Below are 20,479 nucleotides of genomic sequence, written 5' to 3' on the forward strand. Positions count from 1 at the left end.
AGAAGTCATAGCGATTTGATCCTCGAACTTGATCAATAGCCCAACAGTAGCTTTCAAACGAGATTAAGTTTGCTAAAATCGGTTCAGCCATCTCTGAAAAAAGTGAGCGGTAAAAATATCTATAGTGCACACACAGACTTCTTCCGATCTCGTCGAACTGAGTCGAATGGTATATAGTACTATGCGCCACTGAGGCTCCGTTCGAAAGTTGGTTTTCCCAGCAATTTTAATACTTTTCTATAGAGAAAGGCAAAAAACAACAAGAAAACAATGTAACGGATTCAAATGATGCGATCTTAGCGGCTAATTGACTATAACGAAATGTGATAAGGAGTATATCGAAAATAAGCTATACACAGTAACGTTCGATGGATCGAAGCTGAGGGCAATTTGGTGGATTGAAATTTTTCTCGACGAAATATATATCCTTTTCCGCAAGCCAAATGAGAGTGGTTTTGACATAGTGATCCGACGCTAAATCCGGCCAAAACAGTGGAGGTGTACTATGTTTCTTATATAAAGGCAGCAATCTCTTCTGGAGACACTCAGATCGATAGATTTCTGCATTTATAGTTCCGGTAATGTAAAAAATGGTTGACTTCAAACCACAGGAACATATTGCTTGCCATACCAGTATTTTTCGACCGAATTTGTCCTCTTGAATCGACCAGTCCGCATCGCTCCTTTACATAAGTCTCATCATCCATCAAAACGGATGCATCCGGACACTGCAAAAGACGCGAATACAATTTCCGGGCCCTTGTTGCTGCTCGCTTCTTCTGTTCTACACTTTGTTTCAAGATTTTCTGCTTCTTGTAGGTCTTCAGGTGATTTCGCCTCTTGATACGCTGGATCATTCCGACACTCGTTCCTGCTTTTTTGGCCAAATCACGTTTTGACATTGATTTGTTCTTCATGATTAGAGATACCACTTGCTGGTCCAGTTTCGGATTGGAAGAACCGGATTTTCTGCCGTTTCCTGGTAGCTCATCCAAAGAATAGTGTTCCCCAAACTTATTGATGATGGTTTCAACACTGGTATGATGAATTCCATACCGCTTCGCCAATTTTCGCATAGTAATACCCTTCTCACTTGGCCATGTGTCCAGAACCTTAATTTTCACTTCCTTTCCAATACGCGACACTTTGAAAACGTAGAATTTCAACCGCACAAACAAGTAAACAAACGAAAGCTGACAACCAAACGATCTGAGCATAAAAAAAGCTGTTTTAATTCACCTAGTGGTGTAATGATGCCTTTCTCATAGGAATCATACTATCACATATAATACTGGGGTATTCTTCAAAATAATTTTCTTCGATTCCTAAAAAGAATAACCAAAATCAATTTGTCTACTGATAAAAACTATTAATTGGAGAAGATTTGAGGTTGATTTAGAAAACTTTTCACCCTTTTCAGAGATGGTATACAATTTTTAACACACTTTACCTTATATTTCCGGATCCGGAAGTCGCATCCAGATGAAATTCAGGAATTACGTATGGGACCACAAGACCTTTCATTTAAATCTAAGTTTGTGAAAATCGGTTCAGCCATCTCCGAGAAAAGTTAGTGCAAAAAAACGTTACATACACACATACGCACATACACACACATACACACACAGACATTTTGCATACTCGACGAACTGAGTCGAATGGTATATGACACTCGACCCTCCGGGCCACGGTTCAAAAGTCGGTTTTCACAGTGATTGCATAACCTTTATATATGAGAAAGGCAAAATCATCACAAATACATGCGTACAACACAAATGTATGTGGATAGCTTATTTTTGATACACTCCTTAGTTATTACTAAACTTACCTCTTAATTGATACATGGTATCGCGTGTAGTGTTGCATGTGACACCATCCAGTTGGGACTATCCCAAATTGAGGTTGAAAAGTCGATTTTTATCGAATTTATTTGAGCCAAATAAAAAAAATGCGAAATTCAATAAAAGAAATAAAATGCAATTTTCATTAAAACCGCTCCATTGTGATTTTATTTCTACTAATCGGTTTATTGAGACGAAAGCTGTGGGTAGTGGAATTTCGTATCTCTGAATAAAAACCAATTTGGAAAACAAAAGTGGGAAAACAGTTCAGTTAATTGTTTTCGTTTTGTTTTGTTTCAACGGAAGTAACCGATATCAGATATTCGCCCTTATTCTGAATAACGTCGTATCGTTTTTTCCCTCGTATTTCATTTGTATTCCCCATAACGCTAGCAAAATCAAAGGTAGCTATGATTCGATCGAACCACATTCGATCGAATAATCAATAAGTCGTTATTAAGAATAAGGGCGATTGTTAACCAAATAAAGTACTAACTAGTTCCCACTGTCGAGAGCCGCCATTGTAATCGGCGTGTGTTCGCAGTGCCGTGTCAGCTGACAAAGAACGCTACCGATGACCTCTCCCCCGTCGGACGATTATGGCGTACGGTTTATGGCGTGAGTCACATGTTTCTCCACTTGACACATTCTAAATATGTGTCTTTATCCATACGCCAACCACGACTTTTTCCTCTATGTCAATAATAGTTTGTTTTTCACTTGTTTTTTGTTTTCTCGCTTTCGACTAACAACCTGTGACTAACATCTTATGTAGTTTTATCAGGTTTCTGTTGAATTATATTTTACTCGAACCCGGTCAGCTGCATTAAATAACTACGATTGGAATGAGTTTCAAAATCAGTATCCAAATTTTGTGTTGAGATTTCAGTTTTTAGTTATCAGTGTAAAATTCCGAATTGTATATGAACTTATCGCAGCTTTCGTTCGGTTTCACATCGGTCGATACGACAAATCCGTCGCTATCGACGCAGAACAGCTGACCGTTCTGATCCTGAGAGTACTCGTAGTTCCCGTTACCGCCGCAGGCCAAAGTGAACGGTATTCCGGCTCCCTGGTAGATAAGGGTATCTCTCGCGCAGTCTTAGTGAATAGACAGGAAAACCAAAAATCACAATAATTTCAAAGTGGGTGACTAGTTCAGTAACTTACTACAATTCACGCCGGACAGCAAACTGGATCGTACCTGAAAAGATCCAATTTTGCTTCCGTCTCGCCAGGTGCAGTAAACTCTGTTAAAATGCAAAGAAAAAAAACGAACTCGTTAGGTGCTTCGAATATTCCTCTTATTGACATTATACGAACATTCCGTTCTCAATTCGGTATCGTCCGAAAGCTCCATCGTAGTCACATTGAATCTGGTTGAAAGTGACACCGACCGTACCGCGAAGAGCGAACTTTTTCTGTATGGTTTTCTGTGCAAAAGCGGTACTTTCGCACTGCCGAAGATAGCTGTCACCATGAAGTGTGCTGTTATCTGTAAACAAAGATGCTTTTCGCAGAGAAAAGAAACTTTGAACTTGACCTTTTTAACTTACAGCATGGCAGCAACTTCCACAGACTGTCGTGAACTACCGTTGTTCCGATCAGTGGATCTCCACTGTACGGATCTGCACACCAACAAACTCCCGAATCGCACTGCAATTCCTCATAGTTTCCGTTCTGGGTGCAGTGCAGTGTGACACCAACGCGACCTTCCGTTTCTAACTTTGCGCGACGCCTACTGCATGCTGCAAGGTAAAGAGTTTTTTTTTTGTTTTGGTTCGCTTTTATTGTTTTCAACGATCTTCGACCTTACCGCACGTCATTTCTGTTGCACTTTTGTACCAATCCCACCCGAAAATGCGCCGCCCGTCTTCGCTGTAGCAAAAGCAACGGCCCGAAAGCCGGTCACCTCGGCATTGTTTGCTGGCGTAGGTCCCGTCAGTATTGCACCGTGGGTACCAACCGGCCCACTCGTCTTCGTTTTGCATGTGAATCGTGTGAAGACAGCTAGCTATAAAGTTTTATTTTGTGTTTTGAGATTTAGAAAACTGTCGAACCAACTTCAGCACCACGCTCGAACCTACCCTGATCGTACAGACACTTCCGATCCTCGCACCGTAGCCCCGGGGCACATCGTCGATTGGCAACGTTTACGTTGCAACCCTTCATGTGACCTTGGCCACCTTGGCACGCAGGACAGCACCCATCGTGGGATGCCGCCGAAACCAGTATCTCTCCGCTGGGACAGTCCGACTGGCGTAACGAGGATATGCAACCGTAAAAACCATCGCAGCTTGGTGGTGCGATGTTCGATCCTACGGTGGTCAGCGTCACGAAATATGTAAGCCAAAGTGCGACGAACATCGTGGTATGTCAGCAAGTGGAACAAACTTAGGGAACTGATTGGACGAAGGATGACGACGCCCCGTGATTGAGGTTTTTTTTTTCGTAAGAAATGATGGAGATAAGAAAACTGTTACTGCTAATTGCTGATTGAGTTTTCATGTTCCGTTGAAGCGGGCGGTGCTGCATCAGTTCATCAAAAAAAGGAGTGTATCGAAAATAAGCTATCCACATACATTTGTGTTGTACGCATGTATTTGTGATGGTTTTTTATGCTCATATCATAGCGTGCTGTGTGTTTGACTGTCAGCTTTCGTTTGTTTACTTGTTTTTGCGGTTGAAATTTTGCGTTTTCAAAATGTCGCGTATTGAAAAGAAAGTGAAAATTAAGTTTCTGGACACATGACTAAGTGAGAAGGGTATTACTATGCGAAAATTGGCGAAGCGGTTTGGAATTCATCATGCCAGTGTTAAAACCATTATTAATAAGTTTGGGGAACAGTATTCTTTGAATGAGCTACAAGGAAGAGGCAGAAACCCCGGTTCTTCCAACCCGAAACTGAACCTTAAAGTGGTATCTCTAATCATGAAGAACAAATCAATGTCAATACGTGATTTGGCCAAAAAAGCAGGAACGAGTGTCGGAATGATCCAGCGTACCAAGAGGCGACATCACCTGAAGACCTACAAGAAACAGAAAATCTCGAAACAAAGTGTAGAACAGAAGAAGCGAGCAGCAACAAGGGCCCAGAAATTGTATTCGCGTATTTTGCAGTGTCCAGATGCATGCGTTTTGATAGACGATGAGACTTATGTAATTGAGGACTCAAAAACCCTTCCAGGTCCACAATACTTTACTGTCGTCGTTGGGGAGGATATGAGCGATGCGGACAGGTCGATTCAAGTAGAGAAATTCGATCGAAAGGTACTGGTATGGCAAGCAATATGTTCCTGTGGTTTGAAGTCAACCATTTTTCACACTACCGGAACTATAAATGCAGAAATCTATCGACCTGAGTGTCTCCAGAAGAGATTGCTGCCTTAATATAAGAAGCATAGTACACCTCCACTGTTATGGCCGGATTTAGCGTCGACTCACTATACCAAAACCACTCTAAATTGGCTTGCGGAAAAGGGTATAAATTTCGTTGAGAAAAATATCAATCCACCAAATTGCTCTCAGCTTCGACCCATCGAACGTTACTGGACAATCGTAAAGAGGGTCTTCAAGAAGACTGGTAAGGCAGCTGGGAACATGCTGGAATTCAAAAAATTTGGGTACAAGCGTCAAAAAAATGCGATGAAACACTTGTCCGGAACATGATGAAGAGCGTTCGATCAAAAGTTCGAAAATTCGTGAAGGAATTACTTAAATTTCTTCCGGTTTTCATTATGCTCAAGTTTAACCTCGTACAATAAAGGATCAATTTTCAGTTTGAATAAAATATCGTTTTTTATCATAATTTGAAAGAAAAATTTGTGGATAGCTTATTTTCGATACACTCGTTAGTTCCACATTGTGTTAACGATACTGATCCCTGCATGCTGATCAATACTCGCATAATATTAGCATGTGTTTATTGTTCTGGGTAGCCGGCTACCGAGAATCGCTTTTTGTATTAATATGCGCTTCCAACTGAAATACGAAATTCCTTCTGTTTTTTTGTCTTTCTCATATAGAAAGGTTAATAGAAAGGTTATGCAATCACTGTGAAAACTGACTTTTGGATCCAACTTCCGGTTCCGGAATTATGGGGTAACATGTACAGAAAATTGTTAAAATATGTGCACCAATTCTCACCATTTGCGGAAGGTTTTACTTTTCTGTTACAATTCGAAAAAAATGCAACTGAAGCGCATCGAATGCTCTCAGAAATTTACGGTGATGCTGCTCTGAGTAAAAGAACGTGTCGGGAGTGGTTTCAACGTTTAAAAATGGTGATTTCGATGTCGAAGACAAACAAGGTGGTGGAAGAGAAAAAACCTTCAGAGATGAACAACTAGAAGTATTGCTTGATGAAGATTCGTACCAACCTCCAACCTCCAACACGGCAATGCTCGGCCTCACGTCGCAAATGTGGTCAAAAAGTACCTGGAAACACTGAAATGGGAAATCTTGCCCTACCCGCCGTATTCCCCAGATGTCGCCCCTTCTGACTTTCACCTATTCCGTTCGATGGCACACGGCCTGGCAGATGAACATTTGCAATTCTTCGAAAAGTTGGAAAAATGGATTGCTTCATGCACGGAAAGACCGATATCAGCATTTTGGCGAAAAAATTAGTTGATTTTCTGATTTTAGTTAGTTATTTTTTGAGACAACTAAAAATTTCTTACTTTTGCTAATTTAGATTTTTTAATTCTAATTTCCTTGATAATAATAAAATATTTATTGAAATGGCTATTTTTTTAGTTGAATTCACCAATTGTCATTTCTTAGCTAAGGCACACTTCATATCCATTCAACTAATTTTTTAGTTGAATTAGAGAAATAAAACGTTGTTTTCAACCAACATAAATGGTTGAATTGGTTTCTGCAATTTGTAGCTATATGGCGCTCTGTCGCCGAAATAACGCACCGTAATGACTACTAGCCACTAGATGGCACACTACTACCGAAAAAAATTTCAGTCGCGGTTGTCTTTTCTATATTGGCAGGTATAAATACGATGTTGTATTGGAGAAAAACACATAAGCGAAACATAAACTTCTTTTTGAACATTTTTCTTCTAAATCGCTGTTTTCTTAATTCGACTTCGCGAAATCGACTCTCTCACTGAAAACTTTGAGCACTCGGAAAACAAAAACCGAATACAAGTAGTACACCAAACGGCGTAGCCCGGAATGTTAGAAGATACAAAAAACATCATTTGACGTGTACAATTAGAGTGCAACATTTGAAACTCACTTCACTGTTCCGCGTAAAAACAATATTACCCACAATCGCTTCAAATGCGCACAAATTCTGAATAAATACACTTTCCACCAACAGTTTACGTCATTTTTACATACCGGTTTAGAAATTTATATATGGATATATCGTAACACATGCATAAAACATCTAAACAATTTGCAAGCAGTTTCAACAAGACTGTCCCTTTTAGCTTTTTATTGGATTGTTTTTTTTTTGACACTTCTCATGAATTTTGTGGCTAATAAACTGGTGATAGATAAATAGAAACAAATTTTCTGATTTCAAAAACAAAATTAGTTGTCAATGAGAATTTCGTTTTGGATTGAGATATTGCTGGTTTGTGTCCAGAATATTCGCCAACTAAGCACATTCTCTAAAAATAAGAGTTTTTTCAGCAAATAAATTCTCAATTTTAACTAATTTTATAGTTGTTTTGGAAATTTTGTTGTTAAAATCAACTAATTCAAAAACAGTAATACGAATTAGGCGCAGAGCTAATTTCGGTCGTTCCGTGTGGATAGCGTCAAAAGAGGACTCCTTTTTTCGAGCCGGGATCCGGAAATTGCCGGAAAGATGGGAGAAATGGACAATACTTTGAATAAGACATCTGTAAGCACTTTTTCGCAATAAAGCTTTTAATTTTGGAAAAAAACGGCGGAAACAAAGTTGTATACCTGATACGTATTTTTTTTCTAAACTGGCTCTAAAACAAACAGATTCCGGCTACCTTGGTTCCCGGTTTCCGATTTCGGATGCACCGGAAATAGTGGTCATATTTTCCCAGATGAATCTCACCTACTTTTCACGGTTATAAACTTCACGTGCGCGTCATAAATTTAGCGTTTAACCCGAAGAACAATAGATCCATTGATCAAACGTTCCCCCGATTAATCGATGGAGTTTTGTCAAGCCCGATTTTTAATAAGGAGAAATATAATGAGACATTGTAAATAAGAAAAAAATGTGAAAAATCTCTAAGGAACAATCTCACCAGTATTCCTATTTTCCTATTCGCATTGCTGTAAATAACGGGAGATGACACACCACTACTGAAAAAATAAAATAAAATAAACACTCGCGAATGGGTTTTTGCAGCACACCAATTTTAGATTTTCAGTTTGAATCACACGAATGACTTGTGAATTTTCACACATTTTCTAAAAATTTGATCACACCAACAGAGATATGTAGATGGCGCTTCGATCAGTTGACATCGTTTAATTTTGGGCGGTAAATTCGCAGTATCCATCGCTTGAACATTTTTTTTTTGGTTTCGCGAATCAGCATTATTCAATAAATAATACTTTTAACACTTTTCACTTGCCACAGCTGCACTATCGCTCAAAATAACTGTTTCGACCAGTTGTTACTGTACTATAAGTTGTTTGATACACATTGACTTTTTTGATAGCAACACTTAGGCACCGCATCGTACTTCCAGTGATGCCAACTCTAATTCCATATAAATGGTTTACATACTACGCATTATTTTTACGACAAATCTGTGATATAATATGATGTTTAGACAAAGTAAAGTCAAGATGTGCGCAGTATTGATTGTTGCGGCGTGCATTATTCGATTGACTGGCCAATATATATTGCATAATTTGTTCTTGAGTGTCTTTCTAAAACAAATTTCCTTTTGTTCGTTTTTGACGGCTAGGTATGTAAAAATTTTACAGCGATAATAATGAAGCTGATTGAATGCGTTGGGGAATAATGTCGCTCTTAAAATAAAGCATTGCAGGTCGCGTCGTTGTTTGTAACAGTTCGACTGAAAAGTTCGTATCGTTTAATAGAAACACACATTTTTTTGCCAAAATTCGTTTTTATTATTCAACATAATTGCCATCAGAGGCGATACAGCGATTATAGCGATCTTCCAACTTTTCGATACCATTTTTGTAGTACGATTTGTCTTTTGCCTCAAAATAGGCCTCAGTTTCAGCGATTACCTCTTCATTGCTTCTAATTTTTTTACCAGCGAGCATTCTCTTGAGGTCTGAGAACAGGATAAAGTCACAGGGGACCAAATCTGGAGAATACGGTGGATGAGGGAGCAATTCGAAGCCCAATTCGTTCAATTTCAGCATGGTTTTCATCGACTTGTGACACAGTGCATTGTCTTGATGAAACAAAACTTTTTTCTTCTTCAAATAAGGCCGTTTTTTTAAATTTCGTCCTTCAAACGCTCTAATAACGCTATATAATAGTCACTGTAGATGTTTTTTCCCTTTTCAAGGTAGTCGTTGAAAATTATACCATGCGAATCCCAAAATACAGACGCCATAACCTTACCGGCCGATTGTTGAGTCTTTCCACGCTTTGGGTTCGAATCATCGCGTGCAGTCCACTCAGCTGACTGTCGATTGGACTCCGGAGTGAAGTGATGGAGCCATGTTTCGTCCATTGTTATATATCGACGAAAAAATCGGTTTTATTCCGATATAACAGCTCCAAACACTGCTCAGAATCATCAATTCGTTGTTGTTTTTGATCGATTGTGAGCTCACGCGGCACCCATTTTGCACAAAGCTTTCTCATATCCAAATATTCGTGAATAATATGTCCAACACGTTCCTTTGATATCTTTAGGGTGTCAGCTATCTCGATCAACTTCACTTTACGGTCATTGAAAATCATTTTGTGGATTTTTTTCACGTTTTCATCGGTAACAGCCTCTTTTGGACGTCCACTGCGTTCATCGTCTTCGATGCTCATATGACCAGTACGAAATTTTGCAAACCACTTACGAATTGTTGCTTCGCCCGGTGCAGAGTCTGGATAACACTCATCAAGCCATTTTTTGGTATCGGCGGCACTTTTTTTCATCAAGAAGTAGTGGTTCCATCAACACACGAAATTCCTTTTTTTCCATTTTTTTCACAATAACAAAAATAGCTTCACTCAAAATGCAATATCTCACAAACTAATAATCAGACAGCTGTCAAATTTATACACGTATCTTTTGAAGGTTGGTACTAACTGAAAATGGTATGGATTTAATTCTAGTGGCACCCTCTCATAGAAACGATACGAACTTTTCAGCCGATCTGTTATATTGATAAGCATGCAGCGTGCTTCATATGGTGGTAGAGGAAATGCTGTCCAGTTTAATTTACAAAGTGCATACAAAATACATTATTTTTGGATCGACTCAATGCGTTGTTCGTGAATAATATTATATGGATTCTATACAAGGCTGCAATATTCCAAAATTGGTCTGACATATGTGCTATATAGCAATTTGATTGTGTATGGGTCTTGAAAGTTATGACTAAAGCGATTTTTTTTAAAGCACAGAATACTACTCGCTTCATTAATTAGTGTACTGTAATGTTCCATAAATGTGAGCTTTGAGTCTAAGGTTACGCCTACATCTCGTATAATTTAACATTCTTCTACCATTTTATTTCCTAAATATATGACTGTAGATTGGGTTTAGTTTGTTTTGCATTGAGTTGGAGTGGGAGCACCAAATGTGGAATAGATTAATTTCGTTTTGTAATATTACAGCGTCTTTGTTATTTCTAATTTCCATGAAGAGTTTTATATCGTCAGCATATACACGGTGGTTTTTTTACGTGTATTTTTTACTCGTTTTTTTACACGGATTTCCGAAGTAACGTGTTTTTTTATGCGGTTTTCTGAAGTTACGCAGATTTCCAAAAAATCACGCGTACTACCTTGATCAAGTAGTGCCCGGAATCACCACGGTGTGGCGCTCTCAGTCTCCCGATAAGATTTTTTTAGGTTGCCACATCTGTCATTAATATTCTATCGAATTTTCTGCTTGATGCCTTCACCGCGAAAGACCATATTTGTGGGCAAACAACTCGTGGAACTTAGACCACGACAACACACCGTCACACAATGCTATCGTTATCCGTGAACATTTGGCTGAAAACGAAACGAATACCATTTAGTAACCACCGAATTCACCTGATTTGGCTCCCTGCGACTTTTTCCTATTCGGTCGACTCAGGAAACCGCTCCGTGGAGTGCGTTTTAAGCACCCGAGATGAGATTATGGAAAAATCGCAGATGGCTCTAATAGCCATACCGAAAACTGAATATAAAAAATGTTTCGAGGATTGGATCAAGCGCTGGCATAAGTGTTTTGCAGTTTGATGAGTAATCTTGTATTTTTAAGTTTCTGAATAAATTTCGGGAATTTTTGATCAAAGTAGTATTTTCGAAGCTACGCGGATTTCCAAAGTTATGCGTTTTTCGTTCAATTCATGTTTTAAATTTATCATTTGTTGTCTGTAGCGTTTAGTACTAAAAGTTTCACTTGGTTTCACCATCCCACCAACCCACCAAACAAAGATTCTTGCCGAATCGAACTGGTTTAAAATTAATTAATATAAATCCATGTGTCATCGCCAGTAACAATGCAAAACTGATTTTTTTCGCGTCTTTGAAGCTAAATTTCATAAATGTTTTTACGGTTACTCATTTATCTTTCATTCAATTCATGTAGCACCCATTTTACACACTTTTGGATCTTTTAAACGGTCAGAAGTTGATCACGATGAAAAAATATGATGTCGTTTGTGCAATGACTTGATGTATATAAAATATGTTCGGCAGATGTAATACCAACCAAACAAAACTTTTTCAATCCATCTGGTGTTATGATGCCTTTCTCATATCACTTTTATTTTCAGAAACATCACTAGATTCTGTGAAGATTTTTTCTTTCAAACTTGAATAAAATCAAAAACTTTCCTTGGGTATAAACTACCATAATCTTTTCAATTTGTAAACTGTTATGTCAAGTTAATATAGATCTAAGTGTGGCAATCCAGCACGCTATATAAAATTAAACAAAGCTAGGTGGTGGTGTTTTCTTCTTCCGTACCAGTACGTACCGATGCGTACCGGATTTGCATCATTTTGTATGACAGTTTGAAAGTTTTGATACCCATCGCCCTATAATAAAGGATCTGGATGAAATTGCACAGTATCTTTTAAGACACTGAGAGCTTTAATTTGAATCACGATTTGTGAAAATCGGTTTAACCGTTGCTGAGAAATTGAAGTGAGTTCCTGGAGGTGCGTCTGGAAGCGGAAACCGAGGACTAGTAGTCTAAAAGTAGATTTGTATATCCACTAACTAACAAGGTCTGTCAACCAGATGAATTTACCAGTAAGTTTTATAAAAGTTTGTACTTCGTTTTACCATCACTTTTAAAAAATACTCAACTTTTTTGTGATTTTTCAAAGAACTTCAAGACCTCTCATTTGCGTCTTAGTTGGTAAAAATCGGTTAAAAAATTCCCGAGAAAATTCAGTGCGCATTTTCTCAAATATTTGCACATATTGCCTTGTAATTCCGGAACCGGAAGTCGGGTTTGGATAAAATTCAATCGTGATCTATGGAATCGTACCTTTCATTTGAATCTGAGTTTGTGAAAATCGGTTCAGGCATATTTGAGAGAATCAAGTGACATTATTTGTCACATACACACATACACATACATACATTTTTATGATTTCGACCAACTGGCATGGAATCAAATTTCGGGAAGACTGGACGAAACGAATAAACCTAGACAGATGACTGTGATTTCTGGAGGGAGGTTTCCTAATCACAAACCCTCTCCTCCGTAGAGTTCGGCGTTTCAGCCATTTCATGTCTTTTGTCCGATTTCCTTCTCAGGTGATAGTAATTCGAATTGTCCTTGTTCCTGTCATCGTTGAAAGTGTTTCTTTTATTTAGTTTTACAATATTCATACACGATTTTGAATGCTAAGTCATCTTGATTTTAAGTCACTATGAAGTCACACTAAACAAAAAAGAGAGGAAGGCATTGGAAAATAGTGTAATAGCATCCTGCTTTAGTTAATTTTACGTCATGAGAGTTGATTTTACCTCATTTATCCAGTGGATCTTGCTTGACCACAAATTAATAAATAATATGTCAAAAGTTTTTTCAAAGTTGTAAATATTTCGATTATTTCAAGCTAACTTATACGAGGTCTGTTCAAAAAGTACCCGGAATTTTCTAAAAAAATATTTATTTATTCGTCTACATCTATATGGTCCCCTTCAAAGTAATCCCCCCTAGATATAATACACTTATGCCAGCGTTTTTTCCAGTCTTCGAAACACCCCTGATAGTCACTTTTTGTAATGCTCTGTAGCACTCTCAGCGATTCTGCCTTTATCTCTTCAATCGATGAAAAACGCTGTCCTTTCATGGGTCTCTTCAACTTTGGGAACAGGAAAAAATCACACGGAGCGATATCTGGTGAAGAAGGAGGTTGGGGCATGATCAAAGTCTTGTTTTTAGCCAAAAAAATCACGAATAAGCAACGATGAATTTTGCTGCCACTCGTTTCATGCCCAAAACATTTGAAAAAATATGATGGCATGAGCCAACTGATATGCCAACTTCATCAGCAACTTCTCTAATAGTGATTCGGCGATCATCCATAATCATTTTTTCCACTTTTCCCACATTTTCATCGATTATTGACGTGCTGGGTCGACCGGAGCGTTCGTCGTCTTCAACGTCTTCGCGGCCATCTTGGAAAAGCTTATACCACTCGCAAACACTTGTTTTTTTTCATAGCAGACTCACCGTAGGCTCTCTGTAACATTTCGCTTACTTGGTTACACTTTATTTCATTTTTCACACAAAATGTAATACAAATTCTTTGACTCTTCAATTCTTCCATTGTTTAAACTAACAAAAATTGCCGAGCTCAAAAAAACACGTCTACACCAGCCGCTACAAGACAGAATGTAAACAATGAATACAGCTGAAAATTTCACCATACATTAGGGACGTATGTACTAACCCAATAAAACAAAATTTTGACCACCGGACTCTCCAGACGCGCGCAATTAAAAAATTCCGGGAACTTTTTGAACAGATCTCGTATTCACTTTTATTTATGCAAACTGTTTTCATTTTGGATGAATAATATTTAAACCGAGCTGAAACAATACATAATTTTCCAAATTCCATTCTTGTTGAAACTAAAACTTCATAAAAACATATACTGGTAGCATTCCTCTTCTGATGTGACTTTCTGTTGTGTGGCTACCTCGAATCCATCCCGATCGACACAAAACAGCTCCCCGTTCCGATCTTGCAGCGTTCGGTAGTTGCCGTTGCCTTCACACAAAAGTACCATCTCGAGACCGGCCTCAGTGAAAATTTTCTGATCACGTGCACAATCTGGATGATAGTAAATGAAATGATCAGGACATAATTTGAGCTTAGAATTATGCTTATATATTTGTACTAAAACTATTAAGCTAAATAACCGAGGGTTAACGCACTCTCCGCTGACTCATATAGACCGGACAAGTGCAAACAGACTGATAAGACAGGAACAAAGATTATTGATTAAAGATCGGATGAACGGTCCGAAGAAATTGTGTTGTGTAGGAAAAAACTAAACAGACACATTGGTTACCACTGCTGTTGCTTGTCCTATGCTTTCAGGTTCTACGGTACGAATGTTTGTGTTTAACAAACAAAACGCATTTGAAAGAGAACGAAAGTTTGGTTAGCAAACATCTTAGCGCTGCTAGTTGGTGTGCTAGTGCTAGTGACGAGTGACGGAGGTTTTCTTCACATGAAGTATACTTGTAGGCGATTTTCGAGTGTTACGTGTGCTTGGCAGATGACATTTACGATCAACTTACTGCAATTCAAAGAGCTTAACTTCAGGCTGCTGGTTAGGAATGGTTCTATGCGTTCCCCATCTCGCCAGGTGCAATATGCGCTGAAAATGGAAATTGTATTGCCAAAAGCACTCTCCGGGTAAATTCAATGTCGTTTCCGTCACATCGTGGTGGAAATTGCACTTACATGCCACGTTCAATTTCGTACCGCCCGTAGCTGCCGTCGTAGTCACAGACGGTATCCGTATATGACACATTCCTGTGGCCATGCAAAACGAATTTACTTTGCAGCAATTTCTGGGCGAAATGTTCACTTTCGCATTGCCGCAGGTATTGATCTCCGTGCCGAGTACGATTGTCTGGAATGGAGAATTGTAAAATAAAATCATCCTATCGTTAGGCAGTCACAGAAAGGTCGGCACTTGCAGCAGGGTAATTTCTTCCACATTGCCGGCAAAACAATGGGAACCTTTGGCCAAGGTTCACCGGTTGCCGGATTGGCACACCAGCACACGCCACCGTCGCACTGCAGCTCTTCAAAATTCCCATTAGCAGTACAGTGAAGGGTCACGTCGGTTCTTCCGTTTGCTTCCAGGTCGGATCGGTTGCGGCTGCATGCACAGGTCATTTTGTCTGCCTTATCCATCCAGTCCCAACCAAAGATTCGCCTACCCGTTGCCGAATAACAGAAGCAACGTCCCAGTAGCTCATCTCCTCGACACTGCTTCGGCAGGAATTGTCCCCGGGAGTCACAAGTCGGCTTCCACTGTACGTGCTGTGGAACGTGTTTCGTGGCCAGGCAGTTTGCTGGGAACAATACAACGTTATGAACTGTAAGAATCTTATTCTAAAGTTTTTCCAACTCACTAGTATTTATTCTGCAAATTCCGCCTTTTCCACATAACAAACCAGGCGCGCACGGATTCTGTTCATCACATCCCACATCGTCTAGTCCTAATCCTCGCACGCATCCTGGACAGCACCCGTTCAGTGAAACACCAGATGCCCAATATTCATCTTGTGAACATTCTAAGTGAGAAATACATCCAAAAAAACTATTGCACGGTACGGGAGTCGAACTCTGTTGACATCTAACAACTAATGGATGTAGAAAGGACACAACCAAAATGAGCAACGTGTTTATTATCCACATTGTTATCGAATTGATCCAGCGGTGAAAACTAATATCTTCGCCTACTTTGATCGCTGCAATCAAAATCACTATCGAAGCCACTATCACTTCTAACGGCAATTGCAACGATTGTGACCACGATAGAAATATGGATTATAGATATTCACAATCAGCAATCGACCTTATCATTGTTTGTCAATCGAGTGATGCTCGAGTATGCTAAGTTTCCGTTGTCTCTTTCAGTTTTTGCCATCTTGGGAGTGTGAAATAGGTTTTCGCTGCTATCGCAGCAACCGAGAAATCCATGGCCTTCTAATGGTCGTGATTCTAATGGTTTTAATAAAAAACCCTTCTTAATCCACCTAGTGGGCCTTTCTCTTCTTTCATAACAGTCTCATGAAAATATTTTTCATACTTTTATTAAATAATTTCGGATACTAATTTTGATATTGATTCAGATTGATCCGAGTAGTTCCCAAAAGCATGCTTCAGTGTCTATGTCACACAGTCAGCATCATTTTTCCAAACTAGTGCTTCTTAGTCCACTTAGTGGAATTTTCATATATCTTGAAAAATCACCAAAATGAAATTTTCGAAATCGAAAAAAAAATTTGATGTAAAAAGTCTTAGAATTGCATGAAACGTCGAGATTTAGTGTTATATCGAAATTTTTTTTTTGAAAATATCAACTTCAAAGTCCCAGAAAGTCGATTTAAAAACAAAATTTTTTTTCTGAGATAACACAAAATCTCGACGTTTCATGCAATTTTAAGATTTTTGGCATAAAAAAAAACAAAAAATTCTTTCAAAAGTCTCCGAAAAGTTGATCCAGACTTTTGATTCCGGTATTACAACACGAAAGGTGAAAACTTATCAATTTCATAAGTATTTTTTCAAAAGTGATAGCGAAACGAGGAGCAAATTTTTGTAAAACTTACTGGTAAATTTATCTAGTTGGTAGATGTTGTTAGTCGGTGAATATATTAACCTACTTTGAGACTACTACTCTCCGGTAGTGAAGAAAAGCTCCAAACACAGAGCTCACTTCGATTTCTCAGCAACGGTTAAACCGTTTTTCACAAATCTTGATTCAAATTGTGCAATTTCATCCAGATCCGACTTCTGGTTCCAAAAATATATGACGATTAGTATCAAAACTTTCAAACCGTCATACAAAATGACGATGCAAAACCGGTACGCATCGGTACGTGCTGGTACGGAAGAAGAAAACACCACCGCCTTTGCGAACGAAGAACACAGCGGGCTTTGTTCTGTTTCGTATAGCGTACAAGGTTGCCTCATTTAATTTTTTTTTCCAGTAGAAAAATCTGTAAATCTGTATCGGGTAATCAAAATTCTGTATTCAAAATCTGTATATGCAAAATATTAAGCAATTAGAGCGCAACGAAACGAAAAAGTCATTGAATCGAACCTGAAAATGACAGCTACTTTTGTTTAGAGGTAGCTTTTAATGTTATATAATTGGTAATAATTTCTTTTTACTATCTTACTACTGTGGGCAAAGAATAGTAAGACTTTGTTCATAATTTCAAAATTTTTCATTTATTGTTCCAAATCTATTTCGTCCTCCTCAAAGCAAGACAGACGTATTCTAAACACTAAAGTCTATTTTAACGTGACACTTGGCACAGATGTCACTGACTGACCTAGAAAAAAAAAAATAATTTGACGAATAAGGTTTCCGCGCGAAATATAATTTAATGTTTTATTACTGTTTACCCACTGTAGTACATTATGATGAAGGCCACCATCTTTCCATCTTATCAGAATAAATGGTAGAAAACATAAGGAACTACGTTGAAATAATTGCAAGAAAAGTGAATATAGATAAACCGTCATTAGCAGATGGGACTTTTATTAAATTTTTACCCACATGTTAGCAACAAATCGGCTGAAAAGTTCGTATCGTTTCTATGAGAGGGCGCCACTAGAATTAAATCCATACCATTTTCAATTAGTACCAACCTTCAAAAGATACGTGTATAAATTTGACAGCTGTCTGATTATTAGTTTGTGAGATATTGCATTTTGAGTGAAGCTACTTTTGTTATTGTGAAAAAAAAGAAAAAAAGGAATTTTGTGTGTTGATGAAACACTACTTTTTGATGAAAAAAAGTGCCGCCGATACCAAAAAATGGCTTGATGAGTGTTATCCAGACTCTGCACCGGGCGAAGCAACAATTCGTAAGTGGTTTGCAAAATTTCGTACTGGTCATATGAGCACCGGAGACGATGAACGCAGTGGACGTCCAAAAGAGGCTGTTACCGATGAAAACGTGAAAAAAATCCACAAAATGATTTTCAATGACCGCAAAGTGAAGTTGATCAAGACAACTGACACCCTAAAGATATCAAAGGAACGTGTTGGACATATTATTCACGAATATTTGGATATGAGAAAGCTTTGTGCAAAATGGGTGCCGTGTGAGCTCACAATCGATTAAAAACAACAACGAATTGATGATTCATGGCGTCTGTATTTAGGATTCGCATGGTATAATTTTCATCGACTACCTTGCAAAGGGAAAAACCATCAACAGTGACTATTTTATAGCGTTATTAGAGCGTTTGAAGGACGAAATTTAAAAAAAATGGCCTCATTTGAAGAAGAAAAAAGTTTTGTTTCATCAAGACAATGCACCGTGTCACAAGTCGATGAAAACCATGCTGAAATTGAACGAATTGGGCTTCGAATTGCTCCCTCATCCACCGTATTCTCCAGATTTGGCCCCCAGTGACTTTTTCCTGTTCTCAGACGTCAAGAGAATGCTCGCTGGTAAAAAATTTAGAAGCAATGAAGAGGTAATCGCTGAAACTGAGGCCGATTTTGGCAAAGGACAAATCGTACTACAAAAATGGTATCGAAAAGTTGGAAGATCGCTATAATCGCTGTAGCGCCTCTGATGGCAATTATGTTGAATAATAAAAACGAATTTTGGCAAAAAAATGTGTGTTTCTATTAAACGATACGAATTTTTCAGCCGAACTGTTATCATCACAAAATCATAAAAACGATTCTATTCTCTAAAAGTATGCTTTAAGCCTTTCTCATACAGAAAGGTTTTGCAATCACTTGAAAATTGACTAGTGAAAATTGGTGTCCACGGAGAGTCATTTGACACAGTTCATCGAGCTCCCACAAAAGGTTCTACAGACTCATAGGTTGCTGTTGAATTTCATCCGGGTCCAACTTTCGGTTCCGGAACTATAGGGTAAAGTGTGTTCAAAATTTCAAACCGGCATTTGATGCGACGACGCAAAATAAGGAAAAATTCTGGATGATTTGGCGTAAGTGTTTACAAATTGAAAAGGTTATGTTAGTTTATATCCAAAGAAACTTTCAAAATTTATTCAAGTTTGAAAAAAAATTCTTGAAAGAATCTTCTGATATTTTTGAAAATAAAAGTACTATAAGAAAGGCATAATTACACCACTAGGTGGATTTAAACAGGTTTTCTTTATTTATTTCGACGTTTCGCATTCAGCTCATCAGTGCATTAGCTAATTTATTTTTACGTTTCGCACTGCACTGATGAGCTCAATGCGAATCGTAAAAATTAATAAATTTAGTCATGTGTACATTTGCACAAACCGGTGCCTAAGAGGTACCAAAACCCCTAAATGACTAAGTTTTTTTTAATTTTTTTTTCCCATTTTACCCCGTTACTCCGGACCGAAAATCGACTCCAGAAGAAATTAAATAACTATGAGACCATTTTAAGTAGTCGACTAGAAAGTCACCTGTACCTTTTCCGTCAGGACGTTAAACTAGAGATTGCGCTTCGTCGTAATATACACTTTTTACGCGGAGATAAGTAAACCGCAAAATTAAAGAAAATTTTTTTGGATGCCAAATATCTTAGCAATTCATAAAATGTCCAGATCTGGTGTAATATAAAAAAAAATTTTAAATACAATCGAAACAAATCGCAAAAGTTTAGAGATTTACGAAATTGAAAAAAAGATTTTATGCCAAATGTCTTAGAAATGCATGAAACGTTGTGATATGGTGTTGTTAAAAATAAAGAATAAAATGGGAAAAATGTCTTTGAGACGCGTAACTTCGGAAATCCGCGTAAAAAAACCGCTTCACTTCGGAAATCCGCCTAAAAAAGGCTTCAGAGTAAAAAAGTGTTTCACAAATGTCGCTGACTTTACACAGTACGAAAAATTCTCGTGTTTTACATCTTAGCAGATGCACATAAATGAAGCGTCATATTTCACACAAATTTATATTCAAGATCATGTAAAATTGTGTGATTTGAAAATTACGTGGCTTTAAAACGAAAGGAATAAAAATCAAAAGATCGACAGCAACAACGCGACCTGAACCGAAAAACATTAGATCACAAAGCACACCAGTTAGTCGACTGAGCCACAGAAGCACATATCTGCTTGGCTGGTAAATCGTGCATATAAATTCATACAGTCTCACTTGCTAGCCGAGTGCAAATTACACACGGAGCCAGTAAATTTCTGTACGAATGGTTGTTCAGTAGTTATGAATTGTATCGTTTGAAAAGTTATGTCACCTGTAAAATTCATAATTCCTCTCTGTGTACGTCTGCTAAGCGGTTCAA

General features: G+C 38.2%; 3 protein-coding genes across 7 annotated transcripts in view; 1 reads left to right on the forward strand and 2 right to left on the reverse strand.

Moving 5' to 3' along the window:
- LOC131436062 (neurabin-1) overlaps positions 1-20,479 on the forward strand; it is a 149,579-nt gene that overhangs the window by 16,890 nt on the left and 112,210 nt on the right. The window lies entirely within an intron of this gene.
- Positions 2,002-4,247, reverse strand: LOC131436065 (uncharacterized). Its single transcript, XM_058604526.1, has 6 exons — positions 3,929-4,247; positions 3,658-3,855; positions 3,398-3,589; positions 3,165-3,336; positions 3,012-3,091; positions 2,002-2,942 (listed from the first exon to the last, which is right to left on the reverse strand). Exons 1-6 carry the CDS (start codon positions 4,206-4,208, stop codon positions 2,734-2,736), a joined length of 1,131 nt encoding a protein of 376 aa, XP_058460509.1. The 5' UTR covers positions 4,209-4,247; the 3' UTR covers positions 2,002-2,733.
- Positions 13,562-16,014, reverse strand: LOC131436066 (uncharacterized). The gene is made up of 5 exons (XM_058604527.1): positions 15,614-16,014; positions 15,173-15,553; positions 14,934-15,105; positions 14,768-14,847; positions 13,562-14,294 (listed from the first exon to the last, which is right to left on the reverse strand). The coding sequence occupies exons 1-5, from the start codon at positions 15,897-15,899 to the stop codon at positions 14,101-14,103; spliced, it is 1,113 nt and encodes a 370-aa protein (XP_058460510.1). The 5' UTR covers positions 15,900-16,014; the 3' UTR covers positions 13,562-14,100.

This window comes from Malaya genurostris, chromosome 3 (assembly GCF_030247185.1).
Source record: "Malaya genurostris strain Urasoe2022 chromosome 3, Malgen_1.1, whole genome shotgun sequence".
In the NCBI taxonomy this organism is placed as follows: domain Eukaryota; kingdom Metazoa; phylum Arthropoda; class Insecta; order Diptera; family Culicidae; genus Malaya; species Malaya genurostris.

What these genes read in the sequence shown, in the direction of transcription:
- LOC131436065 (XM_058604526.1), bottom strand. Translation starts at nt 4,208, where the DNA reads ATGTTCGTCGCACTTTGGCTTACATATTTCGTGACGCTGACCACCGTA. An exon ending in TGCAACAGAAATGACGTGCG is followed by an intron (nt 3,590 to 3,657) that starts GTAAGGTCGAAG and finishes TTTACCTTGCAG; the next exon opens with CATGCAGTAGGCGTCGCGCA. An exon ending in GTGGAAGTTGCTGCCATGCT is followed by an intron (nt 3,337 to 3,397) that starts GTAAGTTAAAAA and finishes CTTTGTTTACAG; the next exon opens with ATAACAGCACACTTCATGGT.
- LOC131436066 (XM_058604527.1), bottom strand. Translation starts at nt 15,899, where the DNA reads ATGTGGATAATAAACACGTTGCTCATTTTGGTTGTGTCCTTTCTACAT. An exon ending in AATTTGCAGAATAAATACTA is followed by an intron (nt 15,554 to 15,613) that starts GTGAGTTGGAAA and finishes TATTGTTCCCAG; the next exon opens with CAAACTGCCTGGCCACGAAA. An exon ending in GTTAAGCTCTTTGAATTGCA is followed by an intron (nt 14,295 to 14,767) that starts GTAAGTTGATCG and finishes ACTATCATCCAG; the next exon opens with ATTGTGCACGTGATCAGAAA.